At 48.5% G+C, this 21,177-nt stretch overlaps 1 protein-coding gene across 1 annotated transcript; it reads right to left on the bottom strand.

Moving 5' to 3' along the window:
* Positions 1 to 5,295: 5,295 nt before the first annotated feature.
* On the bottom strand, positions 5,296 to 8,295 carry TCEANC (transcription elongation factor A N-terminal and central domain containing). The gene is given in 5 exon segments (XM_015067817.3): positions 5,296 to 5,354; positions 5,356 to 5,506; positions 5,509 to 5,655; positions 5,658 to 6,112; positions 6,114 to 8,295. Coding segments are annotated over 5 exon segments (975 nt in total). The 5' UTR covers positions 6,305 to 8,295; the 3' UTR covers positions 5,296 to 5,323.
* Positions 8,296 to 21,177: the final 12,882 nt, after the last annotated feature.

Below are 21,177 nucleotides of genomic sequence, written 5' to 3'. Positions count from 1 at the left end.
GGTTTGGGAAGGGTCCCGTGTCAGGAGCCCCAGCATGGGTGGCTGGTGCCCCCGGCTGATCTCTCCATCAGAGGGAGGGATGCCCAGCACTGGAGCAAGGTGGAGTCTATAAATCACACACTCTGGTCATTGAAAAAACAAACCACAACTAAAAAACAGTGGTACCTTGGGTGGAATGAACAGGAAGTCAGGATGTTTCTGGAAGCGAACGGATATGCAAGAAAAAAGCCCCCAAACAGCACCCTACCTGGTTTTGTCGCTGTGTGCCTCCTGCGCAAGTCACTTAACCTCTCTCTGCCTCAGTTTCCTCATCTCTAAAATGCCGGCAGGGTAGTCGTGAAGATGAAAGGAGATGCTGTATATAAAGGGCCAGGAATCTAGCAAATATGTTGATGGGATCCCCTTCCCTCTTCCTCTGCCTGGCTAACTTCATCTCCAGATTTACCCTAAGGGTCACAGCCTCCGCGAAGCCCTCCCTGATTCTTCCGGGTACCCTGCAGCCCTGCCGGGTCGGTCAGTCAGTCCATGCCTCGCTCCTGACTCTGCAACTGGAAAATGATAGCCAGCTACATCACGCTGTGGATCCGCGAGCCCTGGGTTGGCTCCTGATCGGCTCATTGCCCCCAGCACCCGGCAACGCAGCCCTTGCAATCACTACCGCACAGCGTTTCCAATAACGTACAGCAACATCTCTGCAAACCTCATTTTCAAGAATCACGCCAAGGGGATTGCACGAAGCTGTCCTCCCCTCTCCTTTTGATTTGTGCGTTGTGCTGAAAGCAAGACGAACGCCTGCTATAATGTAGGTACATACAATAAATACCCCGGCGAGGTAGGAAAGTATTTTTGTAAACTCTTTTGCATCTACTGGGAAGTCATAAAGAAAGCGATCTGACCTGAGAGATGAAGCTGGGCCCCCGGCGGCGAAGGCAGCTGCCAGCTGCGGCTTCCTGGCTGGTGTTTAGAAATGGTAATAGCGCGTGAAAGGGGCCTCTCAGCCGGGGAAGTGCTGGGGAAAGACACAGAGCCGCAATTGTATCCAACTTTTTTTATCTAAAAAAAGTAACAGGGACAAAAGGAGAGTGATGTGGGCCAAGTCCCAAAGAGCCCTTCCGCATTCAGTTGTAACAGCTGATGCTTCGGGCCCTTTTCAGGGACTCCCGGAACCGCGGCAACGAGATCCAGGCTCCACGCGCCGGGGGCTGCGTTTCCGTGCTGTTAGCTGATTTGTATTGCGGGCCCGCGCGGCTAGGGGATGTGGGGTGGGTTGGAGCTGATGAAACGTCCATTTGCCAAACTGCCAACATAAGGAAGGAAGAGGGATCTTTTTTCTTCTACCCCCATCTAGGCTCTCGGCTGGGGCTCTGTGACAAAAGGCAGATTAACGAGAGGAAAGAAAGCGGTCACGTGTATGTAAGTTAAATTTTAACGGGACACAGGAGCCTTCGGAAGGAAAGGAAGCCCAAGACACAGTTAAGCCGGTGGGATTTGTCTTCTGGGTTTTTGTTTTTGTTTTTGGTGTGCTTTTATACTCAGCCTGAGGAAGAGTGAAGCATCACGGAGAAATGGGATAGGACAGAAGGGCACGAGCTAAGGGGGAAACCTAGAAAGGCCTCTTCGTTCGGATTCCCCTCCGTGTCCCCGCCTCTGCTCTTGCCCGCTGAACCGGGAGGGCACCTTTCCCTGGAGGGTCTTGGGACCTGCCTCAGGGGAGAAGGGAGGGGCAGAGGGTCACTCAGATTCCTTCAGCTTATTCAATGCGCCAAGGTGCCGTATTTTGGAGTACCGCGTCCCGAACCCTGTCACCAAGGACTTAGTCCACTATAAAGATGCAGGGAGACCAGCCTTGGTGTTTGAAACCAGTTACATGACATTTGGACCATTGCTATGGCCACCTAACTGGGTGGTCTGTGTCCCTTCTTGCTTCCCCCCCACCCATCTAACTTGACGAGGCACAGGGACCTTTCCCAAAGGCCATTCAAACGGTGTCACTACCAGTTCCCTGGCCTCAGTGGCTTCCCATTGGGCTGGGGAAAAAAACCCAAAGTCCTTGTCGTGATTGACAAGGGCCTTAACGAACCCAATGGCTCTTAGACGTCACCTCTCATCCTTCTTCCTCTTGCCACGGCTCCTCAGCCCCGGTGGACTCCTGCTCTGCCTGGTCTGTGTCAGCCGCCCCCCACCTCGGGGCCTCTGAACTTGCCGTTCCTGTAAACACGATTTCAAATTAAATGAAAGCTCCTTGGGGTGCCTGCGTGGCTCAGTCACTTAAGTGTCCGACGTTTGATTTCAGCTCAGGTCATGATCTCACGGTTCCTGAGTTCAAGCTCTGTGCTGACAGTGCGGAACCAGCTCGGGAGTCTCGTCTCCCCCCCTCTCTCTGCCCTTCCCCCATGTACTCTCTCTCGCTCAAAAATAAACATAAAAAAATAAATGAAGGCTCCTTTCTCCCACGAGCAATTTTAAAGAAAAACAACTTTTTTTTGTTTGTTTGTTTTTAGCGGCTAAGACAGAGAATGTGAAGGAATGATTGTACTTTAAAATGTAATGCTGTCTCATTGGCTAAAAGAAAAAAACCCACATTACATTACAAAGTTGATAGGAAATGAGAAAGACTACCCAGATTTTTACATGTTAGGGGAGTAAAGGAATTGCCATTTCAAATGCTTCTGTCTGCAAATTAAGTTTGCACAATTCCAGTACAAAAAAAACACAAAGAACCGCACACAAAAAACAAACACGGCACGAACACTTGGTTTTCATGTGATGTGCTCTTTTATAACCGCTGAATAGTTTTTAAGATCACTCCAAGTCACATGAAACCAGTTTGTGAAACTTGAAATTTTGGGTGACTCTGCAAGTTTCTCTTTATAAGACTAGCATGTTACATCACAACGAGCATTCCTGGGTAGCCACAGGGAGAAAAGGTATCAAAATAGAATTCCTACGTGGTGGCCTCAAGCCATTTGAAGACACATATTTGAGTTTTATGCACATCTGGGGGAATTCCGGCAGGAGGCAGGTAAGCTGTATGTGTGGTTAGGCCTTCAAAGCTCTGGTTCAGAAGTTAGGAGCGGTGGGGGAAAGAACTGGTGAAAATACGTAGGCTTGGAGAGAACTTACAAGTGAACTTATTAAAAGTGTAACCATTGGGGCGCCTGGGTGGCTCAGTTGGTTAAGCGTCCGACTCTTGGTTTTGGCTCAGGTCACGATCTCAGTTTGTGGGTTCGAGCCCTGCAGAGGGCTCTGCACTGACAGCGTGGAGCCTGCTTGGGATTCGTTTTCTCTCTCTCTCTCTCTCAAGAAAAAAACTGTAACCATTAATGCCCTCTAAGTTCTTAAAAGAGAACACAACCAGCTGTAATCATACAGAAGGCAGGTTGTGCTGAAAGGATTGCACAGACTGGTTAAACACTGCAAAAAAAAGCCTTGAAGAACCGACTTCCTCTTCGTGATTCATTCATTCGAGAAATATTGGTAGATCCAAAGGCTGAGGCAATGGACTGCCTCTGACAGATGAAGGCCTGTTTTTACATAAGCAGAATTGGAATTTCAGACCTAACAGGGTTCAAAATATGTGGTCCCCAGATACGCCATGCTGGCATAAGGATCATTCTGCGCTGAGAGCAAAAGAGAAAAGGCAGACACGGAATGAGCTCTCCGCCTTCCACCTACCTGCCTGAAAGTAGAACATAAAACCCCCTTGTGAATCCTGTACCAGGAAGGAGGTAACAATCTTATCGCTGGAGATGGGATGGCACGGAGAAGCATCTACACAAACAAACCTTCCTAAATAAACATTATCTTCCATCAGCACCCCCGTATTTTACCCTCCCATAGTTTGCTGCCCCTAAAAGCCTAAAGCCCTTTTCCTTTGTCTCATTTCTCTACAAACGTACACTTCTTTAAGGTTCTACTATACAAGCCCAAGTTCTAACCACCCCTTTGAGTTCTTCATCACTGAGTTTCTCCTGCATGTATTACGCTGCACATGTTAATAAGCTGTTTTTCTTGTTACTCTGTCTTTGGTCATGCTAATTTGCAGAGTCCCACCTATACAGCCTAGGAGAGCTTTTTTCCTCCCTACAGATCTTTTTTTTTTTTTTCCCCAGTAGGCTTCATGCCCAGCACGGAACCCAACTCACAAACCTGAGATCAAGACCTGAGCTGGGATCAAGAGTTGGACGCTTAACTGACTGAGCCACCCAGGCGCCTCCAGCTCCTCCAGGTCTAAACTCACACGCCCTTGAGAACATGAAGGCTCTCTAACAACAGAAACCAAATTTTATAAACGGTTTATAGACTCTTGAGAACTTGTGCAAAAAAACCCCCCACAAAAAACAAAACACACACACACACACCTCCTCTAAGCAAGAGGACTTGAAACAAAATTCTAACTGTGGGATTAGTTACAGGATAACTTTCATGGTTCAAGGGAGAGACCAGTAATGTGAGAAAAGGCAGGGAACAGTAACAAAGCTCTAGCTGTCCAATGTTAGGGCCTAAAGACACATCTCCAGGAATGCATTTCTCAGAAGTTAATGGTGAGACGGTCTTGGACAGTGAATTTGGAAGGCCAACGTGGGAGCCGTTTGAGTTGGGCTAGTTAAGGTTGCATGGCTCGGCCAAGTCACAGCACCTCCGTCGACCCGTTTCTTCATCTGTAAAGTGTATAGTGACATTCTTGTCTGAGAGCCGTGAGACAATCAAGTGAGAGCCTGTGTGTGAATAGTTCTCAACTCTGCATCTTAAAATAACTTGAGGAATTAAAAAAGAAATACTAATGGGGCACCTGGGTGGCTCAGTCAGTTGAGCGTCCAACGTCGGCTCAGCTCATGATCTCACGGTTCGTGGGTTTGAGCCCCGCGTCGGGCTCTGTGCTGACAGTTCAGAGCCTGGGGCCTGTTTCGGGTTCTGGGTCTCCCTCTCTCTCTGCCCCTCCCCCGCTTGCACTCTGTCTCGGGATCCTGCCGAAATGCAGAGTCAGACTCAGCAGCACGAGGCCTAGGACTCTGCATTTCTAACAGGCTCTAGGGTGTGCTGAGCTGCTCTCAATCACGCTCTGGAGTCCAGCAAAGTACTAAGTGGCCACAGAGCACAGGGCCAACAGTCATCCACTCTCTCCCCAAACCGTCAACTTTTAGCGACGGTGGCGTGAGCCTCAACGAATGACTTTCCTTCCTTCTTCTTAGGGTTGTTTTGAGAATAGTGTGTACAAGATTTTAAGACCAAGCATAAAAGGGTGGTACCAAAAAAAAAAAAAAAGAAAAAGGAAAAAAAAGGCATCACTCTGGCTCTTTGTGAAGAGAACATTTATTTGCAATTACAGGCACACCCACCTGCTGTGGTACCACCTCCCCACACTCGTTACAGATCACAGAGGTCATCGTGTCTTCGTCTGGATTTGAGTTCCGCACCCAGCCTGGAAGGAAAAGTGCCCCTCTGGTGATTACGGTGACCTTGCAATTGAACTTCTCACAGTTTCCGCATTTGATTTTGTCTGTGCGCCCCCCACCACTCGGGGAAAGCGGTGTTCCTGGATGCGAGATTCCGTGTATGCGGTTCTCAACTGCTTCAGGTCCTCATGTGCCATTTCCACGACAGTCGCTTCGGCAAATTCTCTCGGCGACATGGTCCCAGAGAGCAAGCTTTGTCGTGAGAATTTGGGGGGGGGGGGTTCTTCAGATTGGTGACTTTGCTTCTAACGCAAGTTTTGTATTTTTTGAGGTTCTTTAAATAGAGGGTAAGAATGTCTCTTGCGAAGTTGTGCCACATATCGGCTTTGGGCTGCTGGTCCGTGGAAGAACTCGTTAAAGCTTCATAAAGAAGCTCTGTGCCTTTAGCTCTCACAGGTACTGTGGGATCCGGCAACTCACTGGATCGCTCATCAGCGGATTGAGGGGCACCGCCCGTGAAATGCTTTTTCTCAGGTTCCACTGGACTAGTGCTGTTTTCAGGCGCAATCATTTCAATGGCTTCTGCAACATCGTGGCATGATGAATGAGAACCGGAGCCACCCCGTATCTCACCCTGACTTGGGTCATGAGAAAGTCCTGGCTTTTCTTCATTTCTGCCCATAGGGAATGATTTTGGGCTGTCCGTTGAAGCGGAAGTCCTTATAGACAGCTTTCCATTCTGACAATAGACGCTTGGCTTTCTTTTTCCAAGCCACCGTGGGGCAATTTTTGAGGACTCCGTACACGGCCCTGACCACAACGGTCCCCTGGAGGTGCTCTTGAGTCACACGAAGAGTTTCTGGCTCAGTAAGGTGGTCGCCAAGATCCTCAAAATTCCTTCTAGACATCGAATGCTCAATAAGGGAAGCTGTGGTTGTCGTCAGACATCTTTACAGCGGCAAAGAAAAAAGAAGGTTCCGTTTTTTTTAGGCTTGTGCTTGCCAATCGCAGCGACCTAATAGCACAGCACTTTCTGCCAGTTACCTGTGTGTTTTCTGAAAGAGTTATGTAACAAAAAGGGGTGTGACACGTTAGAAAACAGCATCTGCAATGTGCTATCGTTGCAGTTTCAAAAGTCTGAGTCCCTGTAGCGGGGGAAAAAAAAAGCAGCAATGCAACCAGCTTCTGCATTCCCAGTCACTTAAAAGAAGCTTGCTGGAAGAACTCTAGAACTTTGTCCACCTCAAGTTGGACAAATCCGTGATCTTTGCGGATCCGGATTGGCCAACTGCTTTGGATGGGATTTGGCGATCCTGTTGGGCATGAAATCATGCCAGTGTCAGCCTCAACAGGGAAGTCTGGGCAAGGCGGGACCATTCCCCCCCTCTTCAGCCACATCGCTGAACTACTTGCTGATTTTATCATCTTTAAGTGGTACTGTTCTGAATACGAAAGAATGAGAAACAGAACAATAAGGGGATGCTGTTTAGACGTCCCAAGGACATCTGAAGAAATCGTGAGATAGTACAGGTTGGGAGGCAGCCGCAGACAGGCCTGGTGGACCCCAAGGGTCAAAAGGCACTGTGCTGACAACTGAGTCTTCTGAACAACAGGGTAAGGGTTCAGACTAAGCAATCTGGACAAGTGATGACTTTGGACCAAACCAGTCCCCAGGCCAGTTTGGTTCCATTAATTTTGTAACTTCGAGGTGCAAAAAGTTGCTTGATGATTCTATCTGCGTGAACCTCATCCTGGGCAGGCAAATGTTTCCTTTATCTAACCAGTCCATTTTTCTCTCCACGTAAGGTACATAACCTTGCTACCTAATACCTTTGGACCTACATCTGCCCATCATGTCTACACGTAGACATATGCATCTTGATGGTAGGGACCTGTCTCATAAGAAACTCATGGGCTTCCATTTCACAGGACCTGATATTAAATGCCCATTGCTAAGCACACAGGCTGACACTAGAGTGCAGAGAGAATCCATGCAGTCTTCTTAGAAACCATCTGACAAGTTCTGTAAAATGCAACGTCCTTGTCAGTGATTCGACTTCTGCAAGTTTACATTAGGGAAACGAGAGATGGGGAAGGTGTGTATGTAAGAATGTTGTCAAACTTCAGACAAACTAGAAGGTCTCAAATGGTTAAAGTTGCATGCAGATGTTCACAGCAGCACTATTCTTAATAACCCCCAATTGGAAACAACCCAAATGCCTGCCAACTGATGGATAAGCAAAATGTAGCATATCCATACAATGGAGTGGTATGTGGCAATAGAAATATGAAATTCTGACATATACAACATGCATGAGCCTTACAAACACTATGCTGGGTTAAAAACACAGAAGACCACAGATTGTACGATTCCATTTATATGAAATGCCCAGAATAGGCAAATCTAGAGACAGAAAATGGATTAGTGGTTGACTAGGGCTGGGGTGGACGGATGGGGCCGGGGGGGGGGGGGGGGGACCCAGTGGGGTAGAATGAAAGGGGGTGGCTACCAATGGGTGTAGTTTTTCTTGGGGAAAGTGGAAAATCTTCTCTAAAGTGGACTGTGATGATGAACTGCACAGTAGAAAATATACTTAAAACCACTGAAGTGTATACACTTCAAGGAGGTTAACTGTATGGTGTATAAATTATATCTGAATAAAGTTATTTAACATTTTTAATGTTTATTTTTAAATTTTTTGGGGGCGCCTGGGTGGCTTGGTCGGTTAAGCGTCCGACTTCGGCTCAGGTCATGATCTCACGGTCTGTGAGTTCGAGCCCCGCGTCGGGCTCTGTGCTGACAGCTCAGAGCCTGGAGCCTGTTTCAGATTCTGTGTCTCCCTCTCTCTCTGCTCCTCCCCTGTTCATGCTCTGTCTCTCTCTGTCTCAAAAATAAATAAACGTTAAAAAAAAATTAAAAAAAATTTTTTTTAAAGATGGTTTTTACATTAAAAAAATTTTTTTAATGTTTATTTTTGAGAGAGAGAAGGAAAGAGAAAGAGAGAGAGAGAGAGAGAGAGAGAGAGAGAGAGAGAGAGAGAGAGATTGAGAGCATGCACAGAGGAGGGGCAGAAAGAGAGGGAGACACAGAATCCGAAGCAGGCTCCAGGCTCTGAGCTGTCAGCACAGAGCCCAATGCGGGGTTCAAACCCATGAACCATGAAATCATGACCTGGGCTGAAGTCAAATGCTTAACCGACTGAGCCACCCAGGTGCCCTTATTTTTTTTATTTTTGAGAGAGAGAGTGAGACAGAATGTGAGTAGGGAGCGGCAGAGAGGGAGAGAGGGAGACACAGAATCAGAATCAGAAGCAGGCTCCAGGCTCCAAGCTATTAGCACAGAGCCCGATATGGGGCTCGAATTCATGAACCACACGATCATGACCTGAGCCAAAACTGGACGTTTAACTAAGTGATCCACCCAGGCACCCCCTGAATAAAGTTATTTAAAAACAGTATATAGAGTCTGATCCAAATTTTATTTAAAAATCACATGTTTGTTTGGGAAGACCTTTATCTCTCCTTCTAGTCTAAATGACAGACTTGCTGGATAAAGGATTCTCGGCTGCATTTTTTTCTGTTCATCACATTGAAGATCTCCTGCCTTTCCTTTCTGGCCTGCCAAGTTTCAGCAGACAGATCCACCACGAGTCTTATCGGTCTCCCTTTATATGTTAGAGCACGTTTATCCCTAGCTGCTTTCAGAATTCTCTCTTTATCCTTGTATTTTGCCAGTTTCACTATGATAATGTCGAGGAGAAGATGGATTCAAGTGACGTGTGAAGGGAGTTCTCTGTGCCTCTTGGATTTCAATGCCTTTTTCCTTCCCCAGATCCGGGAAGTTCTCAGCTATTATTTCTTCAAGTACACCTTCAGCACCTTTCCCTCTCTCTTCCTCCTCTGGAATCCCTATTATACGGATATTGTTGTGTTTCATTGCATCACTTGGTTCTCTAATTCTCCCCTCACGCTCCTGGATTTTTTTATCTCTCTTTTTCTCAGCTTTCTCTTTTTCCATAATTTTATCTTCTGATTCACCTATTCTCTCCCCTGCCTTTTTAATCCGAGCTGTGGTTGCCTCCATTTTATTTTGCAGCTCATTTATAGCATTTTTTAGCTCCTCCTGACCCTTTCTTAGTCCCTTAATCTCTGTAGTAATAGATTCTCTGCTGTCCTCTATACGTTTCTCAAGCCCAGCGATTAATTTTATAAATATTATTTTAAATTCTTGCGCCGTTATATTGCTTAAATCGTTTTTGATGAGTTCATTAGCTGTCGCTACTTCCTGGAGTTTCTTTTGAGGAGACTTCTTCCGTTTCGTCATTTTGGATAGTCCCTGCGGTGGCGCGGGACTGCAGGGCTCTTCCCCCGTGCTGTCAGGAGTAACTTGCGTTGGTGGGCGGGGCCGCAGTCAGACCCGATGTCTGCCCCCAGCCCACCGCTGGGGCCGCAGTCAGACTGGTGTGTACCTCCTCTTCCCCTCTCCCAGGGGCAGGACTCACCGTGGAGTGGGGTGGCTTCTGTCTGGGCTACTTGCACACTGCCAGGCTTGTGGTGCTGCTTCGATGGGATCTGGCGTATTAGCCGGGGTGGATCCGCAAGGTGCACGGGGGCGGGAGGGGCAGGCTCAGCTCGCCTTGCCTTCGGTGGTCCGCTTCGGGAGGGGCCCCTGTTCCGTGGGCCTCTTGTCTACGCTTGGCTCCAGAGAGTCCGTTCTGCTAGTCTTCTGGCGGTTTTCTGGGTAAATTAGGCAGATGTGGGTGGAATCTAAGTGATCAGCAGGACGAGCTGAGCCCAGCGTCCTCCTATGCCGCCATCTTCCCCTCGAACACTAAAAATCACATGTGAAGAGAAAAGGTTGAAAATAAATACACAAAATTTTAGACAGTGACATTTTCTGAACGGTAAGATTTTAGGTGATTTTTGTTCGTTCTTTTACTCCTTCCTGTATTTTGTATGAGTATGTATTATTTTCACAACCAGAAAAGTGACGAGTCCAATATAATTTCATGGTAAACATGTATTTATAATATTTGCAAATTGGACACGGTCGGCGGATCAGTCTTCTACCTTCTCTTGGAATCAGAGTATCATACAGGTGTTACAGGACCTGTGGCTTTGCCTTCAGACCAGCAGTCAGAACGAAGTCTATTACTGAGTCTAACCCAGATGAATCTCCCCTCAAATACGAACGGTTACGTACCCTTGGTCACAGCTATGATGTTCCTACTCAAGTTCTCCCTGTGGGGCCAGCTGAAGAATGACCAAGATTGCGAGTCTGGCATTTTTGCCATGGGAGGGAGTTGGAATGAAGGCAACCTGGGTGGTCTTTTTTTTTTTTTTTTTTAATTATTTAAGACTCAGTGGGCCAGCAATTCAGGATCTTAAGTGGCTATATTTCTCGTTAGCAAGAATCAGTACTTCAAGATCATTGTTTTACCTTTTTAAAATTCCACTTTGGAACACTGGAAACAGTGAAAGAGGTCTTCCTGAGAATCAAAGGCTCACTGGGGCACCTGGCTGGCTCAGTTGGTTAAGCGGTTGAGCATTCCACTCTGGATTTCGGCTGAGGTCATCATCTAGTGGCTCACGGGACTCAGGCTTGTGTCGCGTTCTGCGCGGACGGTGCTGATAGCCTGCAGCCTCCTTGGAATTCTCTCTCTCCCTCTTCCTCTGTCCTCCCCACCTAGTGCACGTGTGCAATCTCTCTCTTTCTCCCTCTCTGTGTCAAAAAAGAAAAGAAAAGAAAAAGGCTCAGTGGACAAAGAACAGGCAAGATAACACAGAAAAATAAAAAAAATACTTGCCTTCAATGGCTGAACATTTCTCCAAACCGTCTGCCTGAGATCCTGGGATCTGGAGGATGCCTAGCAGCCCACATCACGATAAGGTCTCAAGCTGCTTAATACACTTGAACCCTCCCCACCAGCTTGTTGGCAAGTTGCCCGACAAAGAAAGAACACTCACCTGGCCTGCATTCCACATTCACTTTATATGCATCGCTACCAAAGGGATCGGGATTGAAGTTTGCCACATGTCAGCAAGGTGGTTAATAACAGACAGGCCTACAGTGCCCATGTGGAGGCTGGACAATATTTAACTCAGGCCAGAATTTCTCAACCAAGGGTCACAGTCTCCAGGAGATTCTGAAGGAATGCATGTCCTTTTATTTACCTCTCATTTCCTTCTTTTTCACTTTTGATTGTGAAAAAACACACATACCCCAAGACTTAGCATCTTAGCCATTTTTCAGTGAACAGTGAAGTGACAGTAAGTACGTTCATGTTGTTGTGCAACCAACGCCCAGAGTTCTTTGCATCTTGCAAAACAAACTTTGTACCCGTTAAACAACTGCCCATTCCTTCCCCCTGCGTGGCCCTTGGCCACCATCACCCTACTGTCTCTGAATGTGACTACAGGCCGCATTGAACTGGAATCATACAGCAGGTGGCCTCTTGTGTCTGGCTCATTTCACTTAGCATAACGTCCTCAAGGCTCACCTGCATGGTAGCACGTGTCCTGGCACGTGTGGTCTATACATGCAATGGAACCTTATTAAGACTGAATCATATTCCATTGTATGCATAAAGCACATTTTACTTATCTGCTCATCTGCCAGTGGACACATGGGCTGCTTCTACCTTTTGGCCAGTGTGACTAACGCTGCCGGGAACCTGGATGTACAAACCTCTCTTCAAGACCCTGCTTTCGATGCTTTTGGGTAAATACCCAGGAGTGCAATTGCTGGGTCATATGGGAATTCTATTTCCAATTTTTCGAGGAACCGCCATACTGTTTTCCATTCTCCTCTATATTTTTAACAGCATTTACATCCTGTCAAACTTTCTATACCCTCTGTGGGACAATGATGCGGATATAAAGCATTTACTGCCCTAGGACGGTATACTGTGAAAGCAACCGAGATATAAAATTTTGAGAAGCGCCACAAGGAGACAAAGTAAGCTGTGGGTCCAGTTTAGAGTTCCACAGAGCTCATTTAATAAATATTTATCACAGGGGCACCTGGCTGGCTCTGTCAGTAGACCATGAGACTCTTGATCTCGGGGTTTTGTGTTTGAGCCGCACGGTGGGGGTAGAAATGAAATACTACAGATCTCTCTAAGACATTCCCTCATGTTCCCGGCCCTCCAGAGGTTTCCCTCTGCCCTCAGGACAGGCACCGAGGTCCCCCGCCAGGCGATAAAAAGCCCCCTGCCCCCCCCCCCCCCCGCAGCCTCCTCTGAGACCTCAGAACCATTCACAGGCCCCGCCTATTTCACAACTCTGTGCTTCACCTCCGTAGCTCCCTGAGCCTAGCCTGATCCACACCGTGAGCGGTTCTCAGTCCTGCCTATAAACCGGAGTCATCTGGAGAAATTAGCAAAAACAAAACCGAGGCCAGGGCCCTGTCCCAGGCACACTGGATCAGGATCCCTGAGGGTAGGCCCAGGTGCTTTCCCAGCCATCCAGGGGACTCTGAGCTGCTGCCAGTGCTCTGTACATGGGCACAGGGCCCTCCCTCAATGGGACTGGCTCAGTTCCGCTGCCATCAGCCCAAAGACAGCTCCTGTCCTGTTCCTGGACTGAATGTACAGAACCGGTCTGGTTTTGGGTTTTGCTGGATGAGCCCCCCTCAGGACGTGTTAAAAACACTTGCCGGGCACGGCGGTTGCGATGTTGCAAGTGTCACGATGCCCCCTGCCCCCGACTGCCCATACTCATTCCCTCCCTTACCTCTCCACGGCAGAAGGCACCCAGTAGGGTTACTGAACAACTCTACGTGCCGTACGCGCTCCCGTCATCTCAAGCTCACGACAACCCCGAGACAAGCATGCGGCATATCTCCATCTTACAGATGAGTGAGACCTGTTCAAAAACTGCAAATATTGGCAGTGGTTTTTCATGGCATGTATCGCACTGAAAAAATGGTTTATTGTCTGCCTTGCCCACAAGACCATAAAAGAATGATGTCTGTTTCATTCACGGAGAATGCCTGGAAAACACTTGGCCAGTGCTTTACTATTTCTCAACAAACAGGGTTTTTATTAAAGGAGAAAAGAGCACCCAGGCTGCGCCCTCTCCTCTCTGCTTGTGCGCTCCCTTCTATGGAACCGCTTGCTTGTACCCACTTCCCCCAAGCCCAGTGCCTCTCAGCTGCTTCCACAGGAGACCCAACGTCACCTCAATTCTAGTTTAAAAAGTCATATAAAAGAAAAAAAACAAAACGCAGCAGCACGGTGCCCACTAGGGGCTAATCGAATAGACTCCCAGTGTCAAGCATTTGGGGATAAGGAGGGTCAGGAGGGTGCAATTTCTAGAAGGGAGGGGTGTTGAGCACATCTGGCATGTCTCTTGACGATTTTGTGCCTCGATTTCCTCATCTCCAAAATCAAGGAAATCCCACATCCTAGCATTAATATGGGAAATAAATGACATAGTCCTTATAAAGTCCTTAGAACCGTGCCTGTCACACAGTAGGCCTGACAATTAACACAGGACTCTAATTAAAAAGCTCACATGACATGTATCTACCAGAGCAGGCATTGTTTTGCAGCAAGGGGTCAGCAAATCTTTTTCTGTAAAAGGCCAGATAGGAAATATTTTAGGCTGTGCAGGCCATCCAATCTCTGTATGAACTCCTCAACTCTGCCACAGACAATACATAAAAGAATGAGTAAGGCTTTGCTCCAACAAATCTTTTTTTTCAAAGACAGGCAGGCTGGATTTAGCTGCAGGCCACAGTTTGCTGACCCCTTTCTGAAGCAGTACTGTCCGATAGGAATATAATGCAAGCCACAGATAGAATTTAAAATTTTCTAGTAACCACTTTAAAAAATAAACAGGTGCTCCTCATCTATTTTTTAAAATGGTTACACAAAATAATTAAAACTACAAAATAGGGGCACCTGGGTGGCTCAGTCGGTTAAGTGTCCGACTTCGGCTCAGGTCATGATCTCTCGGTCTGTGAGTTGGAGCCCCACATTGGGTTCTGTGCTGACAGCCTGGAGCCTGCTTAAGATTCTGTGAATCCCTCTGTCTCTGCCCCTCCCCCACTCGAACTCTGTCTCTCTCTAAAATAAACGTTAAAAAAATTTTTTTTAAATACACAGACGAAATTAATAACATTTTGCCTCACCAGTGTATCCCAAAACACTGCTATTTCAACATGTAATTGGTAAAAACAAATGATGGATATTTTAATTCTTTTTCATACTAGCTCTCCCAAATTCGCTGTTTTACACTACCACACATCTCAATTAGGACTGGGAACATATCAAGTGCTCATTATCCTATGTAGCTAGTGGCTACCATAGTGAACAACACAGTTCTAGAGCATATGCTAATATAGATAACGCCAACATACACACCTATAACTCCTACCTTCTGAATACGTATCGATAAGAGTTTATATAGGGCCGGCCAATAGTTGGTCCCATACATCTGTTGACTAGGTGCATAAAAAAGCTTGTAAATGTTAACTAACATTTACATGGGCAAGGTGCCCACATCTGCACATTTCTGGCCTAAACCCCGGGGAGAGGGGAGATTAAAGACAATTTCCAAAAGCCGGTAGGTAACAAATCAGCAGTAACTCAATTCTGTTTAAGTCTTTAGACCTAACATCTAGAGAAGAATTCTGTTTCTAGCCATAACCCACATGCACCTCTCCACATACACAGGGAGCCCCTTCCTCTATGGAGAGAACTGAAGCCAAATGTTCGGTAGGGACGTCGCAGTTTCGGAACAGCCACTCAACACTGCGCTAGCGCCCTTTATCACGTTGGGATGATCCCTAGCACGGGTGCAGAGAGGGGAAGGGACCAGCCCGAAGACCCGCTGTGGCCCGGGTTCGGGGTCCGGGGGGTGGAGCGGGGAGACAAGCAGAGCCGGCTGCAAGCCGTCCCAGTGTGCCAGCCTGGCACCCAGCACAGAAGCGGCGGCGGCCCCGAGAGATCTGCCCACCCCGGCGACTTCGGGGGGGGGGGGAGGGAGAGGAGAGGACAGGATAGGGCCTACCTGACCCAGGACGCACCGAGGGCCCACCCCCACCCCGAGCAGTCGCCGGCTTCTCTGAGCACCGGCGTGCAGACACCCCGGCGAACCTAGAGCTTTGCTCACCGAGAAACCGTGAAATACCGGACACCTCCGCGCCCAGAGACAGCAACCGCACACCTCCGCACCCAGCGAGAGCTTCCGGACACCTCCGCGCCCAGAGCTTCCGGTACGCGGGCGGGACCACCAAGGCTCAACCAATCCAAGCTCGCAGACTTAGAGACCACCGCCCCTGCCCCTAGCGCCTGCGTGCTAGGTGAATGGCGCCTGCGCAGAGCGACCCGCGGCTGTGAAGCCGCGCCCCCCGCCCCCTGCCGGAGGGCTGATTTGCCTGGGCGACTGTGGGGTAGCGGGGCTTGGATTGAAAGAAACGAGCCCCAGTGATGTTTTTCAGCAGCAACGTTGGTTGAACTACTCTGCAACGCACGCTTTCCGCTTCCATTCAAGGCATTGCTGAGCTAAATGTTCACAGAACTTTGGCCAAACGTGCGATTTATTTAATGCAGTAATTAATACAAGTATTTATTGCACCCTCTAGCATACATCAGTTGATATGAAAGTAGTAAACGTTCATTAAGCAGCCGTGGGTGTATTCTGCACTTCTCACCTGTACACATTCTTTCCCTGCAAGGGTCCAATAAAATCAAAGTGATGGTAAAACTAGAGACTTTAGTTTCAAAGGGCTGTCGCTCTAAGATTGTTTCTATTACAAGAACAAAGTGAGACACCTATACATCTAATTTATTGAGTAGGCTGGGATCCATAGGGTATAAGAAGAAACCTATTTTTTCTCACCATTGCTTTGAAACCAGCTCTGTTCACTCTCTCTCTCCCGCCCCTTGGCTGCTCCTGGGCTGGAGCTTGAGGTTTGAGCAAATCCCACAGCTTTCCCAGTCACTTTCAGGTATAAAGAAACAATCTGATCGGTGTTGTGGGTTGAATAATATTCTCCCCCCAACCACCCCGACCAAGATAGATATGTCTACCTCCTAACCCCCGAACCCTGTGAATGCAACCTTACTTGGCAAAAAAAAGGGGGGGCTTTGTAGGATCTGGAGACTACACTTGAGCCAAGCAAGGGCCAGAGCTTGGAATTGGACGAGTGCCTGAAGTTTCAATATTATATTAGGCTGGACTTTCTAACCATCTAAAAATAAGATAAGGGGGTGCCTGGGTGGCTCAGTCAGTTGGCGTCTGACTTCGGCTCAGGTCATGATCTCACGGTTTGTGGGTTTGAGCCCTGCATCGGGCTCTGTGCTGACAGCTCAGATCCTAGAGCCTGCTTCAGATTCTGTCTCCTTCTCTCTCTCTGCCCCCCCCCCCACTCTCTCTCTCTCTCAATAATAAACATTTAAAAATTTTTTAAGAATTAAAAAATAAAGAAAAATAAAAAAATAAAAATAAGATAAGCTTCTGGAATTCTAACAGCTCTCTTCCACTCTTGCCTTAAAGCTGAAGAGGGATGACGGACCACGGGTGGAAGAAAGTAGTGTTGGGCTCTCCATTCGGTGAGCCCCGCGCAGATGGTCTAACGTGTCTCTTTATTTTATTATTATTTTTAATGTTTATTTTTCTAGAGAGAGAGAGAGAGAGACAGAGCGTGAGTGAGGGAGGGGCAGAGAGAGAGGGAGACACAGAATCCAAAGCAGGCTCCAGGCTCTGAGCTGTCAGCACAGAGCCCGATGCGGGACTTGAACCCACAAACTGTGAGATCATGACCTGATCCAAAGTCAGACGCATTATTAATAGACCGAGCCACCCTGGCGCCCCTACCATGTCTCTTTAGAACCAGAGGGCACTTACACACGATGCTCAGCTTTGGGGCCCTGGGAAAAACTCTGAGTCAAGAAAAGTCCCATTTAACATCCCCTTGCACCTGTCATAATCTGTAGGTCGTTTCCATATCACTTATTCTTCTCCACGCCATTTGTCCATTTTGCCCATTTTTCTAGAATTATTCTACCACAGATTTGTGACAACGGATTAGCAGGGAAATGAAAGACCAGCACGTACGGCTTCAATCACTTGGTGGTGCATATCACAGGATGGAAATTCAGAGGCAAAGAAACATTTTATACTACTTTGTTACTAGGGACGCCTCAAAATTCCATTTAATCAGGAAAATATAGATAAGATACAAAAAAAATGGGAAGAAAGGATGCTAAAGCTACGCAAAGACCTCTGCCTGCCTGCTCAACTACCTTTGGCATTTCTGCTGAGAAATCTGAGCCCGCCACCTGGGATTTCATTCTGTCAGAGTTGCTTGTTGCCCGAAGGAATACAGTCCGCGATCCTGATGTTTGGACGGCTCTGTGAAGTGCCTCGCCTCGCTTTGGCTCTCAGGTTTTTTCATTTAAAGGGAGGTCTCTTGGGGCGCCTGGGTGGCTCAGTTGGTTAAGCCTCCGACCTCGGCTCAGGTCGTGATCTCACGGTACGTGGGTCTGAGCCCCACATCAGGGCTCTGTGCTGACAGTGTGGAGCCTGCTTGGGATTCTCTCTCTCTCCCTCTCTTTCTGCGCCCCCCCCCCCAAATAAATAAACTTGAAGTTAAAAAAACCCCGCGACAATATAAAGGATAACATGCTTATTCCAGGTCTTCTGAATCTTCAGGCGGAGACACATTGGGCCAGATGTGAGCCACCCAGGCGCGCCTGGAATGTGAATTCTGAGTAATGTGGAGACCAGTGCGGTGACAGTGATGTGGGCAGGCTGATCAGCAAGGGCTTTTTTCCCATAGCTCTGCTTCCGGCCTTGAAGCCCATTTCCAAAGTTGGATTGCTGGTTTTCCCACGCGCCTGCAAGCTCCTGTCTCCTTGCCATAACTCCCCTTAATGCAGCCGTGTGACTTGAGGGCCACCTACTACCTGACAGCAGATGGTGCTGAAACTGCCTTATTCCTCGTCCCTTGTATGGAAGCATAGGCAGAGACCAGCAGCTTGGGGCAGGACAAGTACACAGGGGTGAGATGGGAAATAATGAAAGGTCTGCAAGATTGGCTTCTTCAAGATCTCAGGGGTGACCGGACTGGAAGGTTCTAGGCCCCCAGAAAGAGGCACGGGTTCGCAAGACACCAGGGACGGGAGAAATGGAGCAGAGAGGCAGCAGGAGATACTGAAGACGGCCCTCCTTGCGGTTTGCCCCCGCGGCGGCCATGCACGCGCACACACACACATACACACACACGGTCACCCCCAGCTGCTACGAGAGGGCGCTGCCAGAACTCGGAGAAGGATCCGAAAACCAAACGCTGGCAAGAAGTGTCTCCTATCCAGCAGGAGAGCCGTGTGACTGCGGCTTGGGCCCACGAGGGAAAAGATTTTAGAAGGACGGTGACAGGACTGGGAAAGGGGGATGTAGAAGCTTTCACGGGCGTCCAGAAGGACCAACACATGTGGGAGAGGTGAGGGGTTCCTGGCTTTCTGAGCAGCAGGCACATCTCCGGCCTCATCCGCCTCGAAACTCCAATACAGTTTACCTTCAGCAACCAGCTTGGTGACCAGTGTCCGCGGGTATCCTGGGTGGCAAGCCAGGGGACATCCCCAACGTAAGAGGCACCGGTGGCTGGACTATACACGAGCCTGTGGGACTTCAGTTATAGCCCGCCTGGTGTTGAGAGGTGAATTCACTCGGGTGTCCCAAGTCAACCGGCACAGACAGATGGGGTTCATCTTAACTGGGAGAGGGGTGACACTTTTATTTTCTAAGGTACGTTTTTATTGAAGTAGAACCCATACGTAGAAATGCCGGTGCACAGGTCGTAAGTGTACTGCTCAATGATTTTCACAAAGCGTGGCCAACCAAAAAGCATCAAGAAACAGAATGACCGGGCCTCCAGATGTCCCCCGTGGGGCTTCCCCCCTCCACCAACACCCCCTTGGAGGGCAAACCTTCTGGCCACAAGGAGGCTTTTCTCAACCCCTAGAGCAGAAAACCCCAGTGTCATTCAGTACCCCTCCCTGCGTATGGCAAAGGCCCCGCCATGTTCTCAAAGTCAACTTGGTGCTTTAGTCAGTCATGGACATTGAGCCTCAGAGAGGAGGCAGAAATGGGGACTGGCGCCACTGTTATTTCAATGTGTTAATAGGAAGCCCTGAGACTGGAGGATGTGGGACGTCCTGGTGAATGTTACTCAGCCCGAGCCAGCAAGCAGGCAAGCACCATTCGGTGGTCACTCGGGCAGCGCTCAGGATCCGTGAAAGGTTGAAGGTCCTGGTTTCGCTGAAGAACCAGCCTGCACAATGTGTCATTCTTTGTAACACCGCTTAGCAAGCCCGGTGATGGGATAGACGAAAGGCTGTGGGTTGATGTGCACTGGGACTCCGTGTGGTGGCTGTGGTGGAAGGAGACAAGAGCATGGGCCTTGGGGAGCGTTGGCAAGAGGGTCTTCGAAGGGATGGTGTGCCTTAGGGTCTAGGTTATGTTTTATTAGAGAGGGGAGTCCAGATACGAGGAAGCCAAGAGAGGGGCAGAAAATGAAGATCTCAAGGGAATGGGGCTTTCAAAGAGTCCAAAGGATAAGTGGGGGGATGATTAAAAGCCAGATAAACTAGAGAGTGTGATGTTGGAGTTCAAGTTCAGAGGTGATGATCAAGTCCAACGGGGCAGCCACGGTGCAGTGACCAGGGAGATGACGGTAAGTGGAACAGAGGCCCACGAACGGTGAGGCTGGGACACTGGACGGGTCATCTGCATAGATGTCGCCACGTTGGTTGATGGCAATGGCAAGGGAGGCCAGAGAGGGCTGTAGAGCGATTTAACTGGACCCTTAAGGATCGGTGGTTTTTACACGGAAGCAGAGAAATGAGAGATTGTGAACAAGAGGGGATCAACTGGGTGCCACCTTCCACTGGACCCTGCATGTGGGCAGTGTAGGACGATGAGCAGGGCTCACTGGATAAGGCTGCAAGGGGAGAGGTAGCCCGGGGAGATAGAGGACACCATAGCCTGTTGGCTGGAATTCAAAACAATATTTTGCTATTTCAGGATCCAAAAAGTTAGTCCCCCAAGATGATGGTCTTGTGGTGGAAAGGGCAGGGGTAGCCCCCAGGGGTCAGGGAAGAGTAGTCACCAGAGTCTGGATTGTGCTTTGTTTGAAATCCCAGATAGGCCAAGAGAGGGTTCAGTTTTCTCTCACTTAATAAAATGTTGGACCGTGACTGGTTTGGGACAGGGATAGAGATGCCACAGTGCCATCAGGGACCCAGGCGTCTTCCAGCTACGCGCTCCTCCACAAGGTACGGTCCTGGACCTCATGATCACAAGGTAGCTCACAGAGCTCCTGCCCTCACTACGACATTGCAGGAAGGAAGGAGGCGGAAGAGGAATGGTGAGAGGGGCTTCCAACTGACAGACCTCTTTTTTTTTAAATTTTTTATTTTTTTAATGTTTTTATTTATTTTTGAGACAGAGAGAGACAGAGCATGAATGGGGCAGGGGCAGAGAGAGAGGGAGACACAGAATCAGAAGCAGGCTCCAGGCTCTGAGCCATCAGCCCAGAGCCCGACACGGGGCTCGAACTCACGGACCGTGAGATCGTGACCTGAGCTGAAGTCAGACGCTTAACCGACTGAGCCACCCAGGTGCCCCTGACAGCCATCTTTAATGACTCTTCCTTGAAGCCCCACCAGTGACTTCAGCAGGCTCTCCCACCTTAAAGAGAGGCTGTATATACATATATATTTATATGTTTATACTTGTAAGGCGAAATTCGAAAATGGATATTGGGTAG

The sequence above is a fragment of the Acinonyx jubatus genome, chromosome X, assembly GCF_027475565.1.
Source record: "Acinonyx jubatus isolate Ajub_Pintada_27869175 chromosome X, VMU_Ajub_asm_v1.0, whole genome shotgun sequence".
Lineage (NCBI taxonomy): Eukaryota > Metazoa > Chordata > Mammalia > Carnivora > Felidae > Acinonyx > Acinonyx jubatus.
This window is presented reverse-complemented; position numbering and strand designations above follow the sequence as displayed.